Source organism: Bos taurus, chromosome 9 (assembly GCF_002263795.3).
Source record: "Bos taurus isolate L1 Dominette 01449 registration number 42190680 breed Hereford chromosome 9, ARS-UCD2.0, whole genome shotgun sequence".
Lineage (NCBI taxonomy): Eukaryota > Metazoa > Chordata > Mammalia > Artiodactyla > Bovidae > Bos > Bos taurus.
Window position 1 is genome coordinate 36,906,834 of NC_037336.1, and position 19,869 is coordinate 36,926,702.

Consider the following 19,869-nt stretch of genomic DNA (forward strand, 5'->3'; position numbering starts at 1 on the left):
AGCTCTATACAGTCAGCAAAAACAGGACTGAGAAGTCACTGTGGCTCAGATCATGAACTCCTTATTTCCAAGTGGTCGTGAAGTCACTCAGTCACGTCCAACTCTTTGTGATCCCATGGACTGTAGTCTACCAGGCTTCTCTGTCCATGGGATTTTCCAGGCAAAAGTACTGGAGTGGGTTGCCATTTCCTTCTCCAGGGGATCTTCCTGCCCCAGGGATCGAACCAAGGTCTCCTGCATCACAGGCAGATGCTTTGAGATGCTTTATCCTCTGAGCCACCAGGGAAGCCCAAATTCAGACTTAAATTGAAGAAAGTTGGGAAAACCACTAGACAATTCAGGTATGATCTAAATCAAATCCCAAATGAGTATACAGTGGAAGTGACAAATAGATTCAAGGGATTAGATCTGATAGAGAATGCCTGAAGAACTATGGATGGAGGTTCATGACATTGTACAGGAGACAGGGATCAAGACCATCCCCAAGAAAAAGAAATGCAAAAAGGCAAAATGCTTGTCTGAGGAGGCCTTACAAATAGCTGAGAAAACAAGAGAAGTTAAAGACAAAGGAGAAAAGGAAAGATATACCCATTTGAATGCAGAGTTCCAAAGAATAGCAAGGAGATATAAGAAAGTCTTCCTCAGCGATCAACGCAAAGAAAAGAATAAAATAATAGAATGAGAAAAACTAGAGATCTCTTCAAGAAAATTAGAGATACCAAGGGAATATTTCATGCAAAGTTTGGCACAATAAAGGACAGAAATGCTATGGACAGAAGCAGAAGAAATAAGAAGAGGTGGCAAGAATACACAGAGGAACTATATAAAAAAGATCTTTATGACCCAGATAATCATGATGGTGTAATCACTCACCTAGAGCTAGACATCCTGGAATGTGAAGTCAAATGGGCCTTAGGAAGCATCCCTATGAACAAAGCTAGTGGAGATGATGGAATTCAAGTTGGGCTATTTCAAATCCTAAAAGATGATGCTGTGAAAGTGCTTCACTCAATATGCCAGCAAATTTGGAAAACTCAGCAGTGGCCACAGGACTGGAAAATGTCAGTTTTCATTCCAATCCCAAAGAAAGATAATGCCAAAGAATGCTCAAACTACTGGACAATTGTACTCATTGCACACGCTAGCAAAGTAGTGCTCAAAATTCTCCAAGCCAGGCTTCAGCAATATGTGAACCATGAACTTTCAGATGTTCAAGCTGGATTTAGAAAAGGCAGAGGAACCAGAGATCAAATTGCCAACATCTGTTGGATCATCAAAAAAGCAAGAGAGTTCCGGAAAAACATCTATTTCTGCTTTATTGACTACACCAAAGCCTTGGACTGTGTGGATCACAACAAACTGAGGAAAATTCTTCATGAGATGGGAATACCAGACCACCTTACTTGCCTCCTGAGAAATCTATTTGCAGGTCAAAAAGCACCAATTAGAACTGAATGTGGAACAACAGACTGGTTCCAAATCAGTAAAGTGGTATGTCAAGTTTGTATACTGTCACTTACTGCTTATTTAACTTATATGAAGAATGTATCATGTGAAATGCTGGGCTGGATGAAGCACAGCTGGGATCAAGATTGCAGGGAGAAATATCAATAACCTCAGATATGCAGATGACACCACCCTGATAGCAGAAAGGGAAGAAGAACTGAAGAGCCTCTTGATGAATGTGAAAGAACTAAAGAGCCTCTTGATGGAGAGTGGAAAAGTTGGCTTAAAACTCAGAATTCGGAAAACTAAGATCATGGCATGCAGTCCCATCACTTCATGCCAAATAGATGGGGAAACAGTGGAAACAGTGAAAGATTTTATTTTGGGGGGCTCCAAAACCACTGCAGATGGGGACTGCAGCCATAAAATTAAAAGATGCTTGCCTCTTGGAAGAAAAGCTATGACCAGCCTAGAAAGCATTTTAAAAAGTAGAGACATTACTTTGCCAACAAAGGTCTGTCTAGTCAAAGCTATTGTTTTTCCAGTAGTCATATATGGATGTGAGAATTGGATTATGAAGAAAGCTGTGCGCCGAAGAATCAATGCTTTTGAACTGTGGTGTTGGAAAAGACTCTTGAGAGTCCCTTGGACTTTAAGGAGATCCAAGGAGTCCATCCTAAAGAAAATCAGTCCTGAATATTCATTAGAAAGACTGGTGCTGAAGCTGAAACTCCATTACTTTGGCCAACTGATATTTAGAACTGACTCATTGGAAAAGACCTGAAGCTAGGAAAGATTGAAGGCAGGAGGAGAAAGGGATGACAGAGGATGGGATGGTTGGATAGCATCACTGACTCAATGGACATGAGTTAAAGCAAGCTCTGGGAATTGGTGATGGAGAAGCCTGGTGTGCTGCAGTCCATGGGGTGGCAAAGAGTTGGACATGACTGAGCGACTGAACTGAACTGAAGTAAAAGAAAGTGAAAGTCACTCAGTTACGTCTGACTCTTTGTGACCCAATAGACTGTATCCCTCCATTCTTCTCTGTCAATGGAATTTCCAGGCAAAAATACTGGAATGGGTTGCCATTTCCTTCTCCAGAGGATCTTCCCAACCCGAGAGTGAACCCAGGTCTCCTGCATTGCAGGCAAATTGTTTACCATCTGAGCCACCAGGGAAGTCACAGTGATAAAGAATCCACCTGCAGTGCAGGAGATGCAGGCTAAACTCCTGGGTCAGGAAGATCCACTGGAGAAAGAAAGGACAACCCACTCCAGTGTTCTTGCCTGCGAAATCCCATGTCCAGAGGAGCCCGCCAGGCTACAATCCACGGGGTCGCAAAGAGTTGGATACGACTGAGCGGCTAAACAGCAACATCTACAGATGCTGCTGCGTTTCTTTTGTCACTTTATTTTTAGTTAAGACCCCATTTTTTCCATTTTCCCCTTTCTATCATTTATACATTCTAGGTAGTAATTATCTTATTTTGTTTGTACCTCTCAAAGCCTCTTTTTTGTATGTTGTTTTGTTTTGTTTTTATTGCTGTTTTTGTAGGTCTCTCCAGATAGTTCTGTTGTCTGTGCCTCTTTGCTCATCTTAAAAAGCATTCACATCCTATTCCCTGAAACTTGCAGTTTCCGCAGACTTAATCACTCCCTGTGAAACCTGCCCATTGTGACCTTCATCTCCTCTGGCCGACAGCACCCAGATGCTTCCTGTGAGACAAAGCGCAGGCACTGACTTGTGAGCTACAGGAAGCACTGTTCTTTTTTTTTTTCTAGTTGAAAATGCTAAAATAGTGTAAAAATGCACTGTGTTATCTTTTGATTATTGGAAGGGTGGTTCTCATGCTTTTATATTTTCCTTCTCTTTGGTGACGAACTTCCTAACCATTCACATCAATTGCCAGCCCCATACCAGGGTCTGGATAGAAACCAGACACACAGGTGAACTTGGTCCTGCTTGTTGGTGTCTCCAGTGAAAAATTTGGAATTTACAGACATAAAAACTGTAGACAAACTTTGATTGTGTCCTCTATCGGAGGAAACATTACCTATTTTTGAACAATGAGACCTATTTTAAAATTATTATTTAGAAATATAATTTGATGGCCACACTTAGATCTAAATGTGTCTGATATTCTACAAGGCTTTAACACTTCCTGCACAATCGTGAGGCTGAACAGTTAAGAGGAAACGGTGATGAAATCATTTGTCACACTCCCCTGCTTAGGCTCCTCTACCCAGGAAAGACGTGACATCACATCTTAGGCTGATACAATGCTAAAAGCACAGTCAGCAGGATGTCAACCTGTTTTTTCACACTCATTCATTCAGTAAATATTCATGAGAGCCAATTTTTGTCAGGCACTATGTTAAAGACTGGAGAAGGCAATGGCAACCCACTCCAGTATTCTTGCCTGGAAAACCCGATGGATGGAGGCGCCTGGTAGCCTGTAGTCCATGCGGTCGCTAAGAGTTGGATACGACTGAGCAACTTCACTTTCACTTTTCACTTTCATGCACTGGGGGAGGAAATGGCAACCCACTCCAGTGTTCTTGCCTGGAGAATCCCAGGGACGGGGGAGCCTGGTGGGCTGCCGTCTATGGGGTTGCACAGAGTCGGACACGACTGAAGCGACTTAGCAGCAGCAGCAGCAGCATGTTAAAGACTGAGGATGAGTACAGTACATTGGAGAGCTATGCAAGACATTGTGAGATCCTGGAGGAGAGAGATTCAACTCCACCTGGGGTATGGAGGGGGTTGCTGCTGTCAGAAAAGCTTTGGGAAATTATATTTAGCTCGTTGTCAAAGGTTGAGTAGAAGCTAGGCAGGGAGGCAGAGGTGAGGGGTTAATAAGAAGAGATAGGAATGGAGAGAGTCTGAGCAAAGTATGAGGGCAAAGAATTGAATGCTGTATGGGAAACAACAGTCATTTCAAGCTTTCTGAAATGTGGAGTGTGAGATTGAATGGTGAAAAATTAAAGGTATGAGATTGCATGGCTGGAAATGAGGGCATAGAGGTGGGCAAGGGACCATGTTCCATGTCAAGAAAGTTGGACTTCATTCTGAGGAGCTAGGGCTCCATTAAAAAGACAGATATTTTAGATATAACTCTAGGGCTAGAGAAAACAAAATAAATGTAAATGAGGTGAGAGAGGAGGTTGCCACTGTGTTTAAGCGGAAACAAGAGACCTAGTTTTAAAGTCGTAGTTGAAACAAAACGGAGTTGAGGTAATGCAAAGTGTTTAAGCAGAGACAAGAGACCTAGGAATAAAGTAGTAGTTGGGGTAATACAAACAATTTTAAAAGTATTTTGAGGTAAAATCATCAGAGTTTTGTGATTTCACTGATTACATATGAAAATTAAGATAGATGGCAAAGTTAAGAATGATACCTAGGTTTCTAGTTTAAATATTTGTTTGAACAGCAGTATCATACACTAAGTAGAGAACATAGAACAGGCACAAAATTAAGGGAAATCTGATGAATTGTTTTGGACATGTTGAATTTGAAATTTTGTTGTTCATTCTTTGGACTTATCCAACCTATAGTTCATCATATATATCCACTGGGAGATCAAAACCAAGAGTTTGAGCTTGGAAGCCATTAGTAGACATATGGTTCTTAAAACACAGGTGTGGGTGAAACCACAGTAGGAAGAGAATGTTGTAGATGGAGAAAAGTGCAGTAAAGCTCTGGATCTGAGCAATATTGAATGCTTGTGCAGAGAAAACAGGCAAAAGGAAGACTCACAGGAATAAGAAAGATCAGGAAGATGGCTCAGAGACCAAGCAGGTAGAGTTTTAAGAAGCAGGAGAGAGATGACCAACAGAATTAAAACAAAGTTGCCTTCCACAGGTAAAGACTGAAAAATAGCCCTAGGATGTGGGAACTCAGAAGTTTCTTGGGAACTTAGGGAAGCAATGAGAACAATTTCAGTCTAGTCATGAAGCAGATGTTAGATTTTGCTGAGTTCTCAAGCAAATGGGAGTGTATGTTGTGCTTTTGAGATATTTGGAGAAAGGGTAAAAAAATGGAAGGGTATACCAGAAAATAGAAGTTGGACCAAAGGAGATTAAAAAAAAAAAAAGATTATGGAAAGTCTTGTACATGTTTGAAGAATATTGAAAGAGGAAGAAGCCAGAAACTCACCCAAGCCTTCAGTGCCTTTGCTGTGCCACCTGACCCTACGGTGCTTCACTGTGAACAGAAACTCAGAAACTAGGGCCTCAATAGAGCAGAGTCTGGTTGATCCAGTTTTGGCAACCAGAGATACTCACTAATGAAATATGTTGTGTTTCTGGTTAGCACATTGCTTGGGGGTGAGTTGGGTAATTAAATGAATTAGTTGAAGTGGTATAATCTAACTTCTTCATGTCTATAGAATGCTGCTGGGTTTTTTGAAAAAAAAAAAAAAAAAAAATTAGATGGAGATTGCTTCCCTTGTGGCTCAGCTGGTAAAGAATCCACCTGCAATGGATGAGACCTGGGTTCGATCCCTGGGTTGGGAAGATCCCCTGGAGAAGGGAAAGGCTCCCCAGTCTAGTATTCTGGCCTGGAGCATTCCATGGACTGCAGTCCCTGGGGTCACAAAGAGTCAGATACAGCTGAGTCACTTTCACTTTCACTTTCCTAAGTGAAGGTATTAATGAAAAAAATAAAAGCAGTAAAAACTGAATGTGTTGTCTAAAATGAAGATTTTTGGATTAAGTAATCTAGTTTTGCCCCTTATTAACATAGATGATTGAGGGTGACTTGCTTCTACTCTTTTTTTCCCTTTATTTTTGAAATAAAATTTCAACCTTAGGACTCCCTCTTAGAGTCTACTTTCTTTCATTTCTTTTATCTAAAAGAAAGGAGGTTTATCCTTAAAAAAAATATATAGTGATTCTAGATACCTAGGTGTCAAATCTAAGCAAAGGACTTTGGGTTACTCCTGCTTGGGCAGAGCCATAGAAGGACTTTGGTTTGGGGTGGGTGCGGGGAATGAGGGCATTTTCTATTTTGTGAACAAGACTAGTAATATTCACCATTTTTTAATATGCTACCTAGGCAGGACTTTAGGCTTTTAAGGATATTCTTATGCAGAAATATCACATTTTATCTGTGATAGATATATTCTTGAAAATTAGTAGATAAAATCTTGCTCAAATGCAGCAAAAGAGTTATTTAAAGAAAGCCTATAGCAAATCTTTTCTTAAACCCAAGGGGCATTTTTAAGTGGATCTATTGAGGAGATAGGCATTTTTGTGAATCGGGCTTTGTCACATGGAGGTTGAAGGACATCTGCAGTAGACAAAGCCCCACCACATACAGAAATCAGAGAACTTTAATCGGAGTCACCTCTACTTTACTTCAGTGAGTCAAGCTCTGATTAGCAGTAATAAATTCTGAAGATCAGGGCTGAGGTCTCCTGCATCCAAGGGTAATTCCACTGAGCTACTGGAGGATAAAGAAAGTAGGATGCCCCCCAGAATGTTTGTAAGGGGACTGAACTGGGGCCAATATAGTCTGGAGCACAGATGATCCTCAGCTTGGATGCAGACGATAAACAACCATAGCACAGAACAGTCTGAAGCACAATCACTGAACAGCTCTTGGGTCAAAGCTTCAAGATGATTCCATAGCACAAGGGCTGAGTGTTAAGTAGGGAGAGATTTTGCAAACATCAGATATATGTGTAAAGAGAACTGACATAGTTCTTTGATTTTATGATCTCTAAACATTGCTTTAATGTATATTTTAGTAGAATTAATTATCATATACTCTATCAGCCTTATAGCTAAATTTTATGAATGTAATTACATATGATTTGTTTGTGTTATCACTTTTGTATCACACCCTTTTTTTTAGCTTTCCTAGTTGCCCTTCCTTTACCTTTATTCTTAGCTTTAGTGTTAATGCCACCCTTTTCTGTTAGACATTGTCTTGGCATACCTTCTGTCAGCACCCTCTCTTTTGGACATTGTTTATGTTATGTTTCTCATTGACATGAAATATAAAACGCATAGAGAAAAATTTTATTCCTACCTTCAAATGCAGACGTTTAGTTGATACCCTGTTCTAGGCATGCATTTTGGTTTTTCTGCTTTTAAAGAATGACAGGCAATATTTTGCCATGCCTTAAAGTTAATACAAGACTTTCATATTCACTAGTCTGTTCGCTTTTCACAACTATCCTAAGACGAAGAGTTATGAGTTTTGTTTTTAAGAGTAGGAAACTGATGCTCTTGAAGATGATGCAACTCTGCATGAGTGGACAAAGTACCATGTCGTCAAAAGAATACTCTTGGGGAAGTCAATAGGCAATTCCCTCAAATAGACTTAATGAATTTCCATGGTTTGAAATAACAAGAAGGAGTGTTGGAAAGCAAGTGAGTTAAGGAAAAATAACAAAAAGCAGCAGCAGCAGTTACAGTCACATCTCAGGCCACCATGAGTTCCCTACGCAAGTGCCTTTTGACTGCCAGACATTACAGAACCCAGCCCCCCACCAATTCCCACTTTTTATCAGAAGCCTTTTTTTCCCCCAGAGTTCAAGATTGCAAAGAAGAGAATGAACATTTTGTATTCATTTAGTTTGTGCAAGGACAAAGATGGTGGGGCTTGGCTTGCAGCATTTGGCAGGTTGAGGGCTCCTGACTTCATTAACTATGAGGCTTTCACATGTGTACAAACATACACATATACAAACACATGTCTGCTGCTGCTGCTGCTGCTAAGTCGCTTCAGTCGTGTCCGACTCTGTGCAACCCCATAGATGGCAGCACACCAGGCTCCCCCATCCCTGGGATTCTCCAGGCAAGAACACTGGAGTGGGTTGCCATTTCCTTCTCCAGTGCATGAAAGTGAAGAGTCAAAGTGAAGTTGCTCAGTCGTATCCGACTCTTCTCGACCCCATGGACTGCAGCCCACCAGGCTCCTCCGTCCATGGGATTTTCCAGGCAAGAGTGCTGGTGTGGGGTGCCGTTGCCTTCTCTGAAACACATGTCTACAGATACATAAATCAAGTTAGTGAAAAGAAAAATTAGACAAAGTTGGTTAATTTTTTGTGTGTTCAGTCACTTAGTTGAGTCCAGCTCTTTGCGACCCTGTAGACTGTAGCCCATCAGGCTCCTCTGTCCATGAGGATTCTCCAGGCAAGAATACTGGAGTTGGTTGCTATGCCCTCCTCCAGGGGATCTTTCCAACCCAGGAATCGAACCTACGTGTCCTGCATTGCAGGAGGATTCTTTACCTGCTGAGCCATCATTTTAATTCATTTTAAACTTAACTAATAATTACCTTACATGTATCTAATCCTCTTCTTCTGAATAATTTATTTAAAAATGTATTACTGTTACAATGGAATATATCCAAGGAAATAATCCCTAGAAAATATTGGGCAAAACCATGCACTTCACATATTAATGAACCTTGAATGCCACCAAGACACAAAAGAGTAAAAGCAAACCTAGGCTGTGCTTCCTTGCATGTGAAGAATTCCAGTGAAGAAGGTGTGTATGGAGGGTGTCTGTTTAGTTAATTATAAAAACAAATTCTCAAGAAATTATCTTCTCCTTAAGTTCCTTCACTGTGTAACTGCTGATCTGGGCCCTGGCTGAGCTGGTTATGAAATAACTAGCCCAGAAGTAAACAGCACATGGCAGCTGCGGATTCTTTGGTAAATATCGCCGCATATTTGAGATGTGCTGGGGAACACAGAGCTCAGTGATTGCACCTCCAGGTGGGAAATATCTTTCGCTGTGATTTTCGTGCTGATCTGGAACATAGTTCAGGCAGAACAGTGAACTGCACATCGAGGCACCTCCTTTGGGAAAACTCATAATCACGGTAGCTATTTTTGCTCAGCACCCATCAACGACTGTGGAGTTCCATGCAGGATGATAGCACTTTTATCTCCTTAGCTTAGAAAGGCTGCCACGTGAATGCCAATGGATATATGAAATCACAAAATACCCTTCAAGGGTGAGGAATTCTGAAAGTGATCAATCAGGCGATAGATACATCAAAACAAGATTAATAACTTCTCCTAAAGGCATGCTCAGCAGTAGTAAACTATAGAGAGAAATTTTATTTGGATGAAAGATTCCAGGCTTTTACTGTGATGTTTTTTTCCCTAACTTCAGAAAATTAAAATCTATATTGAGCTTCTAGTGTTTAGAAATTTTTAAGCCTATAGGAATCATCATTGTTTAATTTGAACACAGGAACTGTGTTATGTTTGCCATAGACTAGGTTGGATTTGCTCAGAGACTTTCAGGAACTCATAGGAAAGACAACGAAACATCACTTCACATCCTTCCGTATATGAGCACCTGGATTTCTCATCATTACTAGTGGGAACATAAAGTGGTATACCATTTTGTAAAACTGGCACTTTATAATAAAGAAACACCCTTCTTTCTTTATAAAGGGTGTTTATAAAGGTATATGACTTTGTAAAACTGGCAATTTCTAATAAAGAAACACCCTTCTTTTTCTTTACGAAGAAAAAGACCTTCATAAACCTATGAAATAAATAAATAAATAAACCTATGAATGGTGGCTTTGTTCATAATGGCCCCCCCGTGGAAACAACCTAAATGACCATTACTATAATAGTGAATAAACCATCTGTGGCATATATATATATAGACACACACACACACACACACACACACACACATAAATAAAATGTGACTACTACTCAGCAATGAAAACTGCTAATTTACTAATAAATTATTTGAACACAAGAATCCTGATGTAAAAAGTGAATGGATGATTCTGTTTACATAAAATTCAAGAGTAGGTCAAACTCATTTATGTTGATAGAAATCAGGATAGTGATTGTCTGCAAATGTGGGATGTTATGGATGGTGAAGGGACTGAAGAAATTTTCCAGAGTTGTGAAATACTATTTTAATCAGGTTACATTTGAAGTATAATGCACACTGAAGTTCATCAAGCTGTGTAACTAAGGTGTTTTATTGTTCAATATATAAATTATACTTTAAAGTACTATAAATACAAATTTAGAAAAACTCAAGATATTGTAAAGAAAAGAGAGATTATAATGGCAGTTTATGTTGAATCCTCAGGGGGGAAAACCTGAAGAAGTGGTAGAGGTGTTGAGGAAACAGTTTAATCTGCCTTTTGGTTGTGGTATTTTGGTTGAGGGAGGAGAGAGCTTGTGCATCGCTGCTGGGAAGAGTGGGAGGATGGAAATAAAGGTAGCCGAGGCTGGCATATGGATTCAGATCTCTAACTTAGAAAGAATGTGAGCACAGATATGTTTCTATACCTTAAGGGCCATATGATTTCAATACATCAAAAGAAGTACCTTTAGCAAGACAGTGTCCTCTAGAAGTAATAGAAATAATGGTGGACACGGGGGATGCTTGTCCTATATAAGGCTGGGAAAAGTTGTCCAAGTTATGTACAAGTCAGACTTGATTCAGAATGCATCTTTGGGGCAGGGATGTTATTTTAAAGAGGACTAAAAATTCTATATGAAAGACTAATAGATGAGTCAGAGACATTGAATATTAAAATTACTGTGGCTTCAGCTTTCTTTGAAACTGGTGAGTCTAAGGCTTTTGGGTTACATTCCAAAGAAGATAGTATGTGTGTATTTGTTTTCATTGAGTGCTCTTGGGCCCCCAAATCAGTGCTTAATGAGTTTGATGGGTTTGAGCATCAATTTTATTGCTATAATCTGTTAGAAGTTAGAACCTGACTTTCAATTTCCAGACTTTCAAAACAGTACAGGTGAGCTGGCCAGAAATTTTGTAAAATCCTGCAGCCAGTCCAGCAGTACCTGTTGAATGACTGAATCTCCATGACAGTAAATGACTATGCTCAGTAGGAGCTGATTCTACTGAATAGAACGGACCATTTCTTTTAGAAAGTCTTCCTGATGGTCTCTGAGTCACCTTCAACAGTAGGACTGAGATATTTCTACCCACAGAGTGGCCTATAGCACCTGGCCAAGTTAAAAGCAGAAACCTTAATAAAGCCTATTTCCTTATCTATAAGAATGGTTTGTTTCCAAATAAGAAGTGACAAATACACATTAACTCAATCAATCTTCCCAAAGCAAAGGGGCAGGGATTTTGCCCAAATGTGGGTTTTCTCTCTGGACACTCAGGTAGTAAAGCTAACCCAATACATGAATTCTTAGCTCAGCATCAATCTGCAGGCATGAGTAAGAATTTCCAGGGTGTTAGATTAAATGTGTAAAATTATTTATTGCATAATAGAAGATATGGAAGTGATGGGAACACAAAGGACTATTGCAATTTTATATTTGAAAAATACCTCTAAACCCTAGGGACTTCCCTGGTGGCTCAGATGGTAAAGAATCTGCCTGCAATACAGGAGACCTGGGTTCTATCCCTAGGTCAGGAAGACCCCCTGGAGAAGAGAATGGCTACCCACTCAAGTAGTCTTGCCTGGAGAATTCCATGAACAGAGGAGCCTGGTGGGCTACGGTCCATGCGGTCACAGAAGAGTGGACATGAATGAGCAACTTTCACTTTCTGATCCACCACCAAGACTATTGTTTTGCTATAAAATTTTTTCTCAGCATAAAAATAAATTTCATCAAAATAATTAAAAACGTAAGAGAAGACAGTATGATGTAGTGAAAAGAACATAGGCTTTGGAATTAGCAGATTTGGATTTGAATTTTGTCTTCACCAGTTATAGTGACTCCGTTAGCATCAGTGCAGGTTACAATACTGTGTACTGTGGCCAGATCCCCCAGTAGCTGATGGCAGCAAACATTAGTACTCACTTGTGTTGCATGTTTTATTGGGTGGCCATGCCTCTGCTCTATAGTTTCTTTATAGCCCATATCTTGAGAGCATTGTTGGCCTCACGGGAGAGGGGAAAAAAGAGAGCCCATGATAGACAATGTTAGATTTCTACTCACTGGCTTAAACAAGGCACAGGGCCAAGCCTGACTCACTGTGGGTAGGATTGTATAATAGACTCATTGGAAGTAGCAGAAAATGGTCTGAATCTAATCTACTACAGTGATCTTAGTGAAGTTACTTCTCTAAATCTGTCTCCTCAGACTGTCAAACAAGGCTAATGATCCCTGTCTCTGCTGTAGTTCTCAGTAAACAGTTGTAAATTAAATGCTCTGAACAAACCTAGCTCTTTTTTTTTCTTATTTTGTGATGTTTGTGGATGAGCACTGATTTGCATTACTGTGAATTTCAGAGTTTAGAAATTAATTAATCTTCACAAGCTGTAATTTAGCAACTGTTTTTTTGGCCACATCTTACTATGTGCCCTGAAAATCATTAATTTGAAAGAAATATAGACCTTGCCATTTTTCTTTTAAAGTTTACTAACATAGCATTAGTTGCTCAGTCATATCTGACTCTTTGCGACCCCAAGACTGTAGTCCACCAGGCTCCTCTGTGCATAGGATTCTCCAGGCAAGAATACTGGAGCGGGTTGCCATTTCCTTCTCCAGGGGATCTTCCCAACCCAGGGATCCAACCTGGGTCTCCCATATTGCAGGCAGATTCATTACCATCTGAGCCACCAGGGAAAACCAAAATGAGCCCATGGGATTTCCCAGGCAAGAATATTGGGGTGGGTTGCCATCCCCTTCTTCAAGGGATCTTCCTGCTCAGGGATCAAACCTGAGTCTCCTGGATTGCTGGCAGACTCTTTACCATCTGAGGTACCAATATTAACAATTTGAATTACAAGTATGATAGTGTTTCCATTATGTTTTGTGTTTGAGAATATGGGAAAGTATAAGTGTTCCCATTATGCTTCATATATGAGAATATGGAAAGGAGATTAGCATTATTAGTCTCACTTTATAAATGAATTAGTTAAATGAATGAGTTGAATGAATTAGTACAATAATTTAAAAAATTCATTAATTCATTAGCAACATTTTAAGTTTTTTCTTCTGATTATAAAACAGTAATATGAATACATTATAGAAAACTGAAAACACAAAAAAAGATTTAGAAAGAAAGTAATCATGCATAATATTCCAAGAATATCCTAACATTTTGTTATACTTAGATCATTGTTATCTCGTTCTCTCCATGTGTATTATGGCTATAACATTGCACAACCAGAATCATAAAGCATAGGTTTCTTTTTTTTTAATACTTGATTTCTTAATATGTTTTACTTTTCTGTCCATTAAAACATCATTTTCAAGGATGTTTAATATTCTTCTGTTACATACATATCATACATATGATGTTTCCACCATTGGAGATTTCATAAATTATTCAGCTTTCTACTCTTGATTATTTATCATTGTTTTTTGTTCTATTTTGTTTTGCAGTCAGTGCAGCACTGGATTGAACATCTTTGCATATATGTTTTTGTTTGCATTTGGAATTGTTTATCAAGTCTAAGGTTCTACAAAAATAATTAGGTCAGAGAATGTTTGAAGTACTTGATATGTATCACTACTGTGTTTTCCAAAAATTTTTGACAAACATTGTTGACTTTTTACCACATGCATATTACTAGTGGGATGAAGTTGGCAGTAGGTAGTGATGAGTTGAATTGGAAGATGGGATTCAGACATGAACAAGACCTCAAAGCAAATTTGGCCTAGGAAAGAAAATAAGGTTATAAATAAAAGTGGGGCATTGTGGAAATAATTGAGTGTGGGTTAAAACTGAGAGCAGCCAAGGTCAAGTTACTAAATGAAAACAGTAGCATTTTAAAATCCTAGCCCTAAGGAATGGTGCAAGGTTTTGTGTCCTAACAGGTTTGGAAGACAGAGAACAGACTAGTTAGTGGGAGTGGTCTTGACCTTCCCCAAGGTCACAGAGTTTGATAAGGACCCAGGATCTGGGCCTTCTGATCCTGTGGTCAGTGTACTTTTCACCACATCACAGTGACTCTCACCACAAGGCACACACGCGTGCATTGAAGAGTCAAATTACCACACCAGACATGGTGTAACTGAGTGACGAAATGCATGACATAGACTCGTGCTTCCTGAGTCAGTGGTTCTCTATCTAGGGACTATGAGCTGGGTCAAGTAAATTTCAAAACAGTTACCGAAAATGTGCTTTTGCTTTGTTCCCATAACCTTCTGCAGATGGGCTCATTGTTTCCCGCTAACCCCACCTCTGACCCAAGTCATCCATGAGAGGATTCTAACAGGCTGTTGCATCCTCAAAACTGCTGTTTCTTTTGATGTTCTCTTCCCCTTGCTCTCCAACAAGTCTTTTGCATGTGCCTCCTCACGTGTTGTGGGAGGCTCAGCACTTATGAGTCAGTTTTAAAAACTGAGCGTTACTCTGCACCAGCTCCTGGAAGCAGAGCTGTGAACAACAAAGGAACGTCTGCTCCTCAGAGGCTGAACTCTAATGAAGGGAGATAGACAAAAACTGAGCAATTTAATAGACACAGTAACTTCAGATAGTAAAAATATTTTAAAGAAAGTGACGACAAAGGGGATAGAAGGGTGGAGTGAGTTGGGAGATTAGGATTGACATACCCATGCTATTGATAATGTGTATAAAGCAGATAGCTAATGCAAACCTCCTGTATAGCACAGGGAACCTTACTGAATGCTTGGTGGAGACCTAAATGGGAAGGAAATCCAAAAAAGAGGGGATAAATATGTACATTTGGCTGACTCACTTTGCTGTACAGCAAAAAATAACACAACATTGTAAAGCAACTATACTTCAATCAAAATGTTAAAATGTAGATTAAAAGAAAGAAAATAAAGTAAACCAGATAATATGATAGAGGTGAAGCTTGAACCTTATCTCGGTCCATGGACAGGAAGGACTCTTTGAGGAGATGCCTTTTAGATGAGACCAGGATGGCAAGAAGGAGTTACCTTGTGAAGACTGGGGAAGAGCATTCTGTACAGGAAGGATGCCAGCTTCAAAGGCTCCAAATCAGGAACAGGCTTGGAATGTTCAAGAAATAGAAAAACAGTCTGTGTGCCTATAAGGTAGTGAGTGAGGGGGAGTAAAGGAAAAGACAATCTTAGACCTGGGCCAGGTCTAAGACATATCAAGTCTCTCTAGGGTAGTCTGAATCCTTCCTGCTAACATCAGATTTCCTCACCTTAGTTCACTCCCAGGTTAACATAGGAGGGATGTTTCTAAATGCAATCTGACTATACCACTATAGATTTCAAGTAACATGCAAGAAAGCCTCCCAGAGCAAACAAAACCTCTCCTTATCTGGTCCAGCCTTGTTTCTTACCATCCTCTTCTCCTGTCTTCACATTCCTTCCCTCTTTATTCCCCCTTCTCATATTCACTTTTTCTCAAGCTGTCCAGAGCTTCTCCCTGCAAACAGATCATGCTTATTTTTGCACTTGTACCAGCATCCCCCTATGCCATGCACACGTGGTCTTTTTTCCCTCCTCTCCATGTCCCTTTAGTGCCCCTGATGCCGTGAGGGATGGAGCCAGCTGCCCTCCTGGGTGCCTTAGCAACTATTGTTGCTTCTGCTACACACATAGGACTTCTTACATCTCCCTCACTAGGGTGAAAGTTCTTGCAGGTAGGGTTTGAGTCTCATTTGCTTTTCTATTCCCACAATTAGAATGAGGGCAGTGCCAGGCACAGAGGAGGTGCTCTGTGAAAGTAGGTAAGAGGTCCTCATCTACTGTGGGTCTCAATAGGAGAAATATTTGGGCAGGAGGGGCTTTGAGGAACCCTTATGCCTTCTTCTGATGTGGAGGGCTGTGGCAATTTCATGGTCCCAGGAAATCTACTCAAAAAATGATGGTAGTGTCAGTCTTGATTTATGAAGAAGATACTAAAAATCTCCCTAGTGCTCTGTCTAGACATGCGTGCGTGCTCAATCGCTTCAGTCATGTCTGACTCTTTGCGACCCCATGGACTGTAGCCCGCCAGGCTCCTTTGTCCATGGAATTCTCCAGGCAAGAATGCTGGAGTGGGTTGCCATGTCCTCCTCCAGGGGATCTTCCCCATAGTTATTAAGGCTAAATAAATATTTCATAAATTAATGAATGAGCAAGTTAATGACTTCAAAGAGAAATTCTTTCCAAATCCAGATAACCTGGGCAAGGAATACAACCCTGATCCTCCCAAGAAAAGGAGAAGTATATTTTTCAAGGTTTTTTCTTATAGCAACATCAGAATTTATTTTGATATTTGGATTTTTCCCATTGAACCTGAGGCATTTGCTTGAACACTTCTCAGGGCACTTCACATATGGATCTTAAGTGTATTGTGTATGTGTGTGTTTGTGTGCCTGTTTATTTTCTTATGTTTGTGAACAGGAAATATTGTATTTACATTCACTTAAGCTTTCTCAGAACTCCCGTCCTACAGTCCCAGGAACCTGCATCATACTGGAATGAACTATTTCCCGACAAACCCAGAGAACATACTGTCATGCTGACCCTTTTGTTTGTGTGAACAAACTATTTAAGGTAAACGTATCAGCACTGAGATGTCATTTCCTCAAGACTAAGGCTTTTTGTGTGGTTGATGTGCTCATATCTGAGTGGATAGACTTTTAAAAATTAAAATACTGGCTAAACAAACCAAAGAAAAATATTTTGAGAAATATTAAGATTAAAGCTGATTGATTCATAAATATAAGAACTTGATCAAATATAAAGTATCATTATACATTATGATCTATTCAAAAATTCATCACAAAAGAGCAGATGTAATAGATATGATTGATATTACTTACCATCATCACATTTTTAAAAGTTCTGGAGATGAATTGAAAAAAGTGAGTGACTGAAGAAATGTGAAGGATGCTTTTATTCTTATTGTGACTTGGATGTTATGTGAAAATTGCAAAGTTATGACTAGTTCTCTGAAACTGGCAGAATAAAGATGATGTGTCTTGTATATATTATGAAAACCACAATTCTTGTAAAATGCATAAAACACTCAAATATGCAAGTGAATGTGGTGTTTCTTTTTTCTCCCATATTTTAGTGTCAAGCAATATAGACTCTATTTTTTTGGGTACACATACCCAAGCAGATCTCTCTTAGTGTGCAAATATACAAAATTATTTTCTAGCATTAAATAATATTGATCAAAAAAAAATTGCCACATCCATGACTGGAAAGTAGGAAGAGGTAAAAACAAAGGAAATTCTAAAAATACAATTTAAAGAATCCAATTCAATACCATAGGGGTGTGCCCAGGAATTAATATTTTTGTAGTGCTCCCCAGGTAATGCTGGAGCATAATCAGGTTTGGGAGGCACTGGCAAAACCTAGTTCTCTGTTCCTGGAATTAGATTTAACATCTGTCCGCATACCTCTGTACTAGGTAATAGTGCTAAACGGAGTCCTTAGACCACAGCAAGAGAGAAGGGAGCAGGTACTTCTTACTTCCCTCATATAATGATAGGGACGTCTATGGTACATGGACATCAACTGGCTGCAACACTTAGCTTTCCCTGTTGGAACTGTCAGCTGACAGAGTTGTTGAGAAACATGGAGATTATTTTAGTGTAATTTGTCATTTCACAGTTGAGGACACCTATAGATAGTGAGGCAAGGTCACACAGATAGTTCTGGAAAGATTTGGGAGTAGAACTCAAGTTTCCTGAGACTTCAGTGCTTTTCTCATTAGGAAAAAAAAAAAAAAGCTGTTTATACTGAGACTTCAAAGAATAGACCTCTTTCCCTATCACTTTACTAGACGTGCTGTTACCTATCCTCGGACCTCAGGTATTTCCTAATGTGGTAGACACCAGTTGTAATGCCAGCCTAATGCCTCTTCTTCCTTCTTTTGGTAAACGCCCTTGGCTAGTGATTGTGAAAATGCTTTCTTCACTCTCTTCTGGTTTGAGTGGGTTCACCCCAGCCCCTGACCTGAGGGATGGCGTGAGAGAGAGGGCATATCACCCAAACCAGAACACTTGGAGATTGAGTGTTTAGTTCCAGGAGGGTGGGACTTATCCAGGCCAGTGAGCATCAGTCAGGGAACTTGTTGGAACCACTGAGAAAGAGCTACTCTCTCCTCTGTGGTCCTTGTGGGCAAGAGTTGAGCTCCTGCTGCTGGTGGCCAGATTGGCAGCGGCTGGGGACACCCTGCCTGAGAATGAAGACAACATGGAAGAAAAAGTCATGTGGAGAAAGTGAGACTGATCCCTGGTGGCTCAGCCAGAGTACCTGGGTCCTGTTACACCATTTCCACATCTACTCCTCAAGTTTTCAGTTCAGTTCAGTTCAGTTCGGTTCAGTCAGTCGTGTCCGACTCCTTGCAAGCCCATGAATTGCAGCATGCCAGGCCTCCCTGTCCATCACCAACTCCGAGAGTTTACTCAAACTCATGTCCATTGAGTCAGTGATGCCATCCAGCCATCTCATCCTCTGTTGTCCCCTTTTCCTCCTGCCCCTAATCCCTTGCAGCATCAGGGTCTTTTCCAATGAGTCAACTCTTTGCATGAGGTGGCCAAAGTATTGGAGTTTCAGCTTTAGCATCAGTCCTTCCAATGAACACCCAGGACTGATCTCCTTTATGATGGACTGGTTGGATCTCCTTGCAGTCCAAGGGACTCTCAAGAGTCTTCTCCAATACCACAGTTCAAAAGCATCAATTCTTTGGTGCTCAGCTTTATTCACAGTCCAACTTTCACATCCATACATGACCACTGGAAAAACCATAGCCTTGACTAGACGAACCTTTGTTGGAAAAGTAATATCTCTGCAAATATGCTACTGGAGATCAGTGGAGAAATAACTCCAGAAAGAATGAAGGGATGGAGCCAAAGCAAAAACAATACCCATTTGTGGATGTGACTGGTGATGGAAGCAAGGTCCAGTGCTGTAAAGAGCAATATTGCATAGGAACCTGGAATGTCAGGTCCATGAATCAAGGCAAATTGGGAGTGGTCGAAAAGGAGATGGCAAGAGTGAGCACTGACATTCTAGGAATCAGTTTTCACTTAGGTGTTGATAAATGGACCTGTGGCTTAAGCTGATTTGATTGGGTTTCTGTTAACCTGCACAAGAGAGAATTCTGCTGATACAATGGGTTCTGTCATTTTGCAGCTATTTCACCATTTCACTGTAATACTCATTCTTTATTTTTCCTTTTTAAGAGCTTTTTATTAGAAAAGACATAAAGGATTAGTTAGCCATGGTTGTCCTGTTTATCATTCACACAGACCAGTTGCCTGGTTATCAATAGCCCTGTCCTGACATGCATTACATTAAGCGTGAGGGAAAGTTTTTTTCATAACTGTTTACACATTGGGCTAGGCCCAGGAAATGTCATCAAACAAAGATTCTTGCTTTTTTGGAATTTAACTTTTTGTGCAGGGAGTGATAATTAATGAAGAAAAATCAAAAATAAACATGTAAATTGTCCTGTGGATTAGAAGGTGAGAAGAATTATGTTAAAAATACCATCAATAAGAAAAAAACAGACTAGAGGGTACTAGAAATCCTGAGGGTGTGAGGATTGCAAT

General features: G+C 40.1%; 1 protein-coding gene across 10 annotated transcripts in view; it reads left to right on the forward strand.

The window, feature by feature from the left end:
* LOC104969531 (uncharacterized) overlaps positions 1-19,869 on the forward strand; it is a 238,519-nt gene that overhangs the window by 17,232 nt on the left and 201,418 nt on the right. For 8 of the 10 annotated variants that reach the window (XM_059890150.1, XM_059890151.1, XM_059890155.1 and 5 more), the window contains exon 1: positions 1-19,869. This exon is cut by the window's left edge and continues 17,232 nt beyond it; it is cut by the window's right edge. In XM_059890150.1, the coding sequence (XP_059746133.1) occupies positions 679-1,614 (936 nt within the window). In that variant the 5' untranslated portion in view covers positions 1-678 and the 3' untranslated portion in view covers positions 1,615-19,869. The other 2 variants (XM_059890160.1, XM_059890158.1) reach the window with 1 other exon arrangement.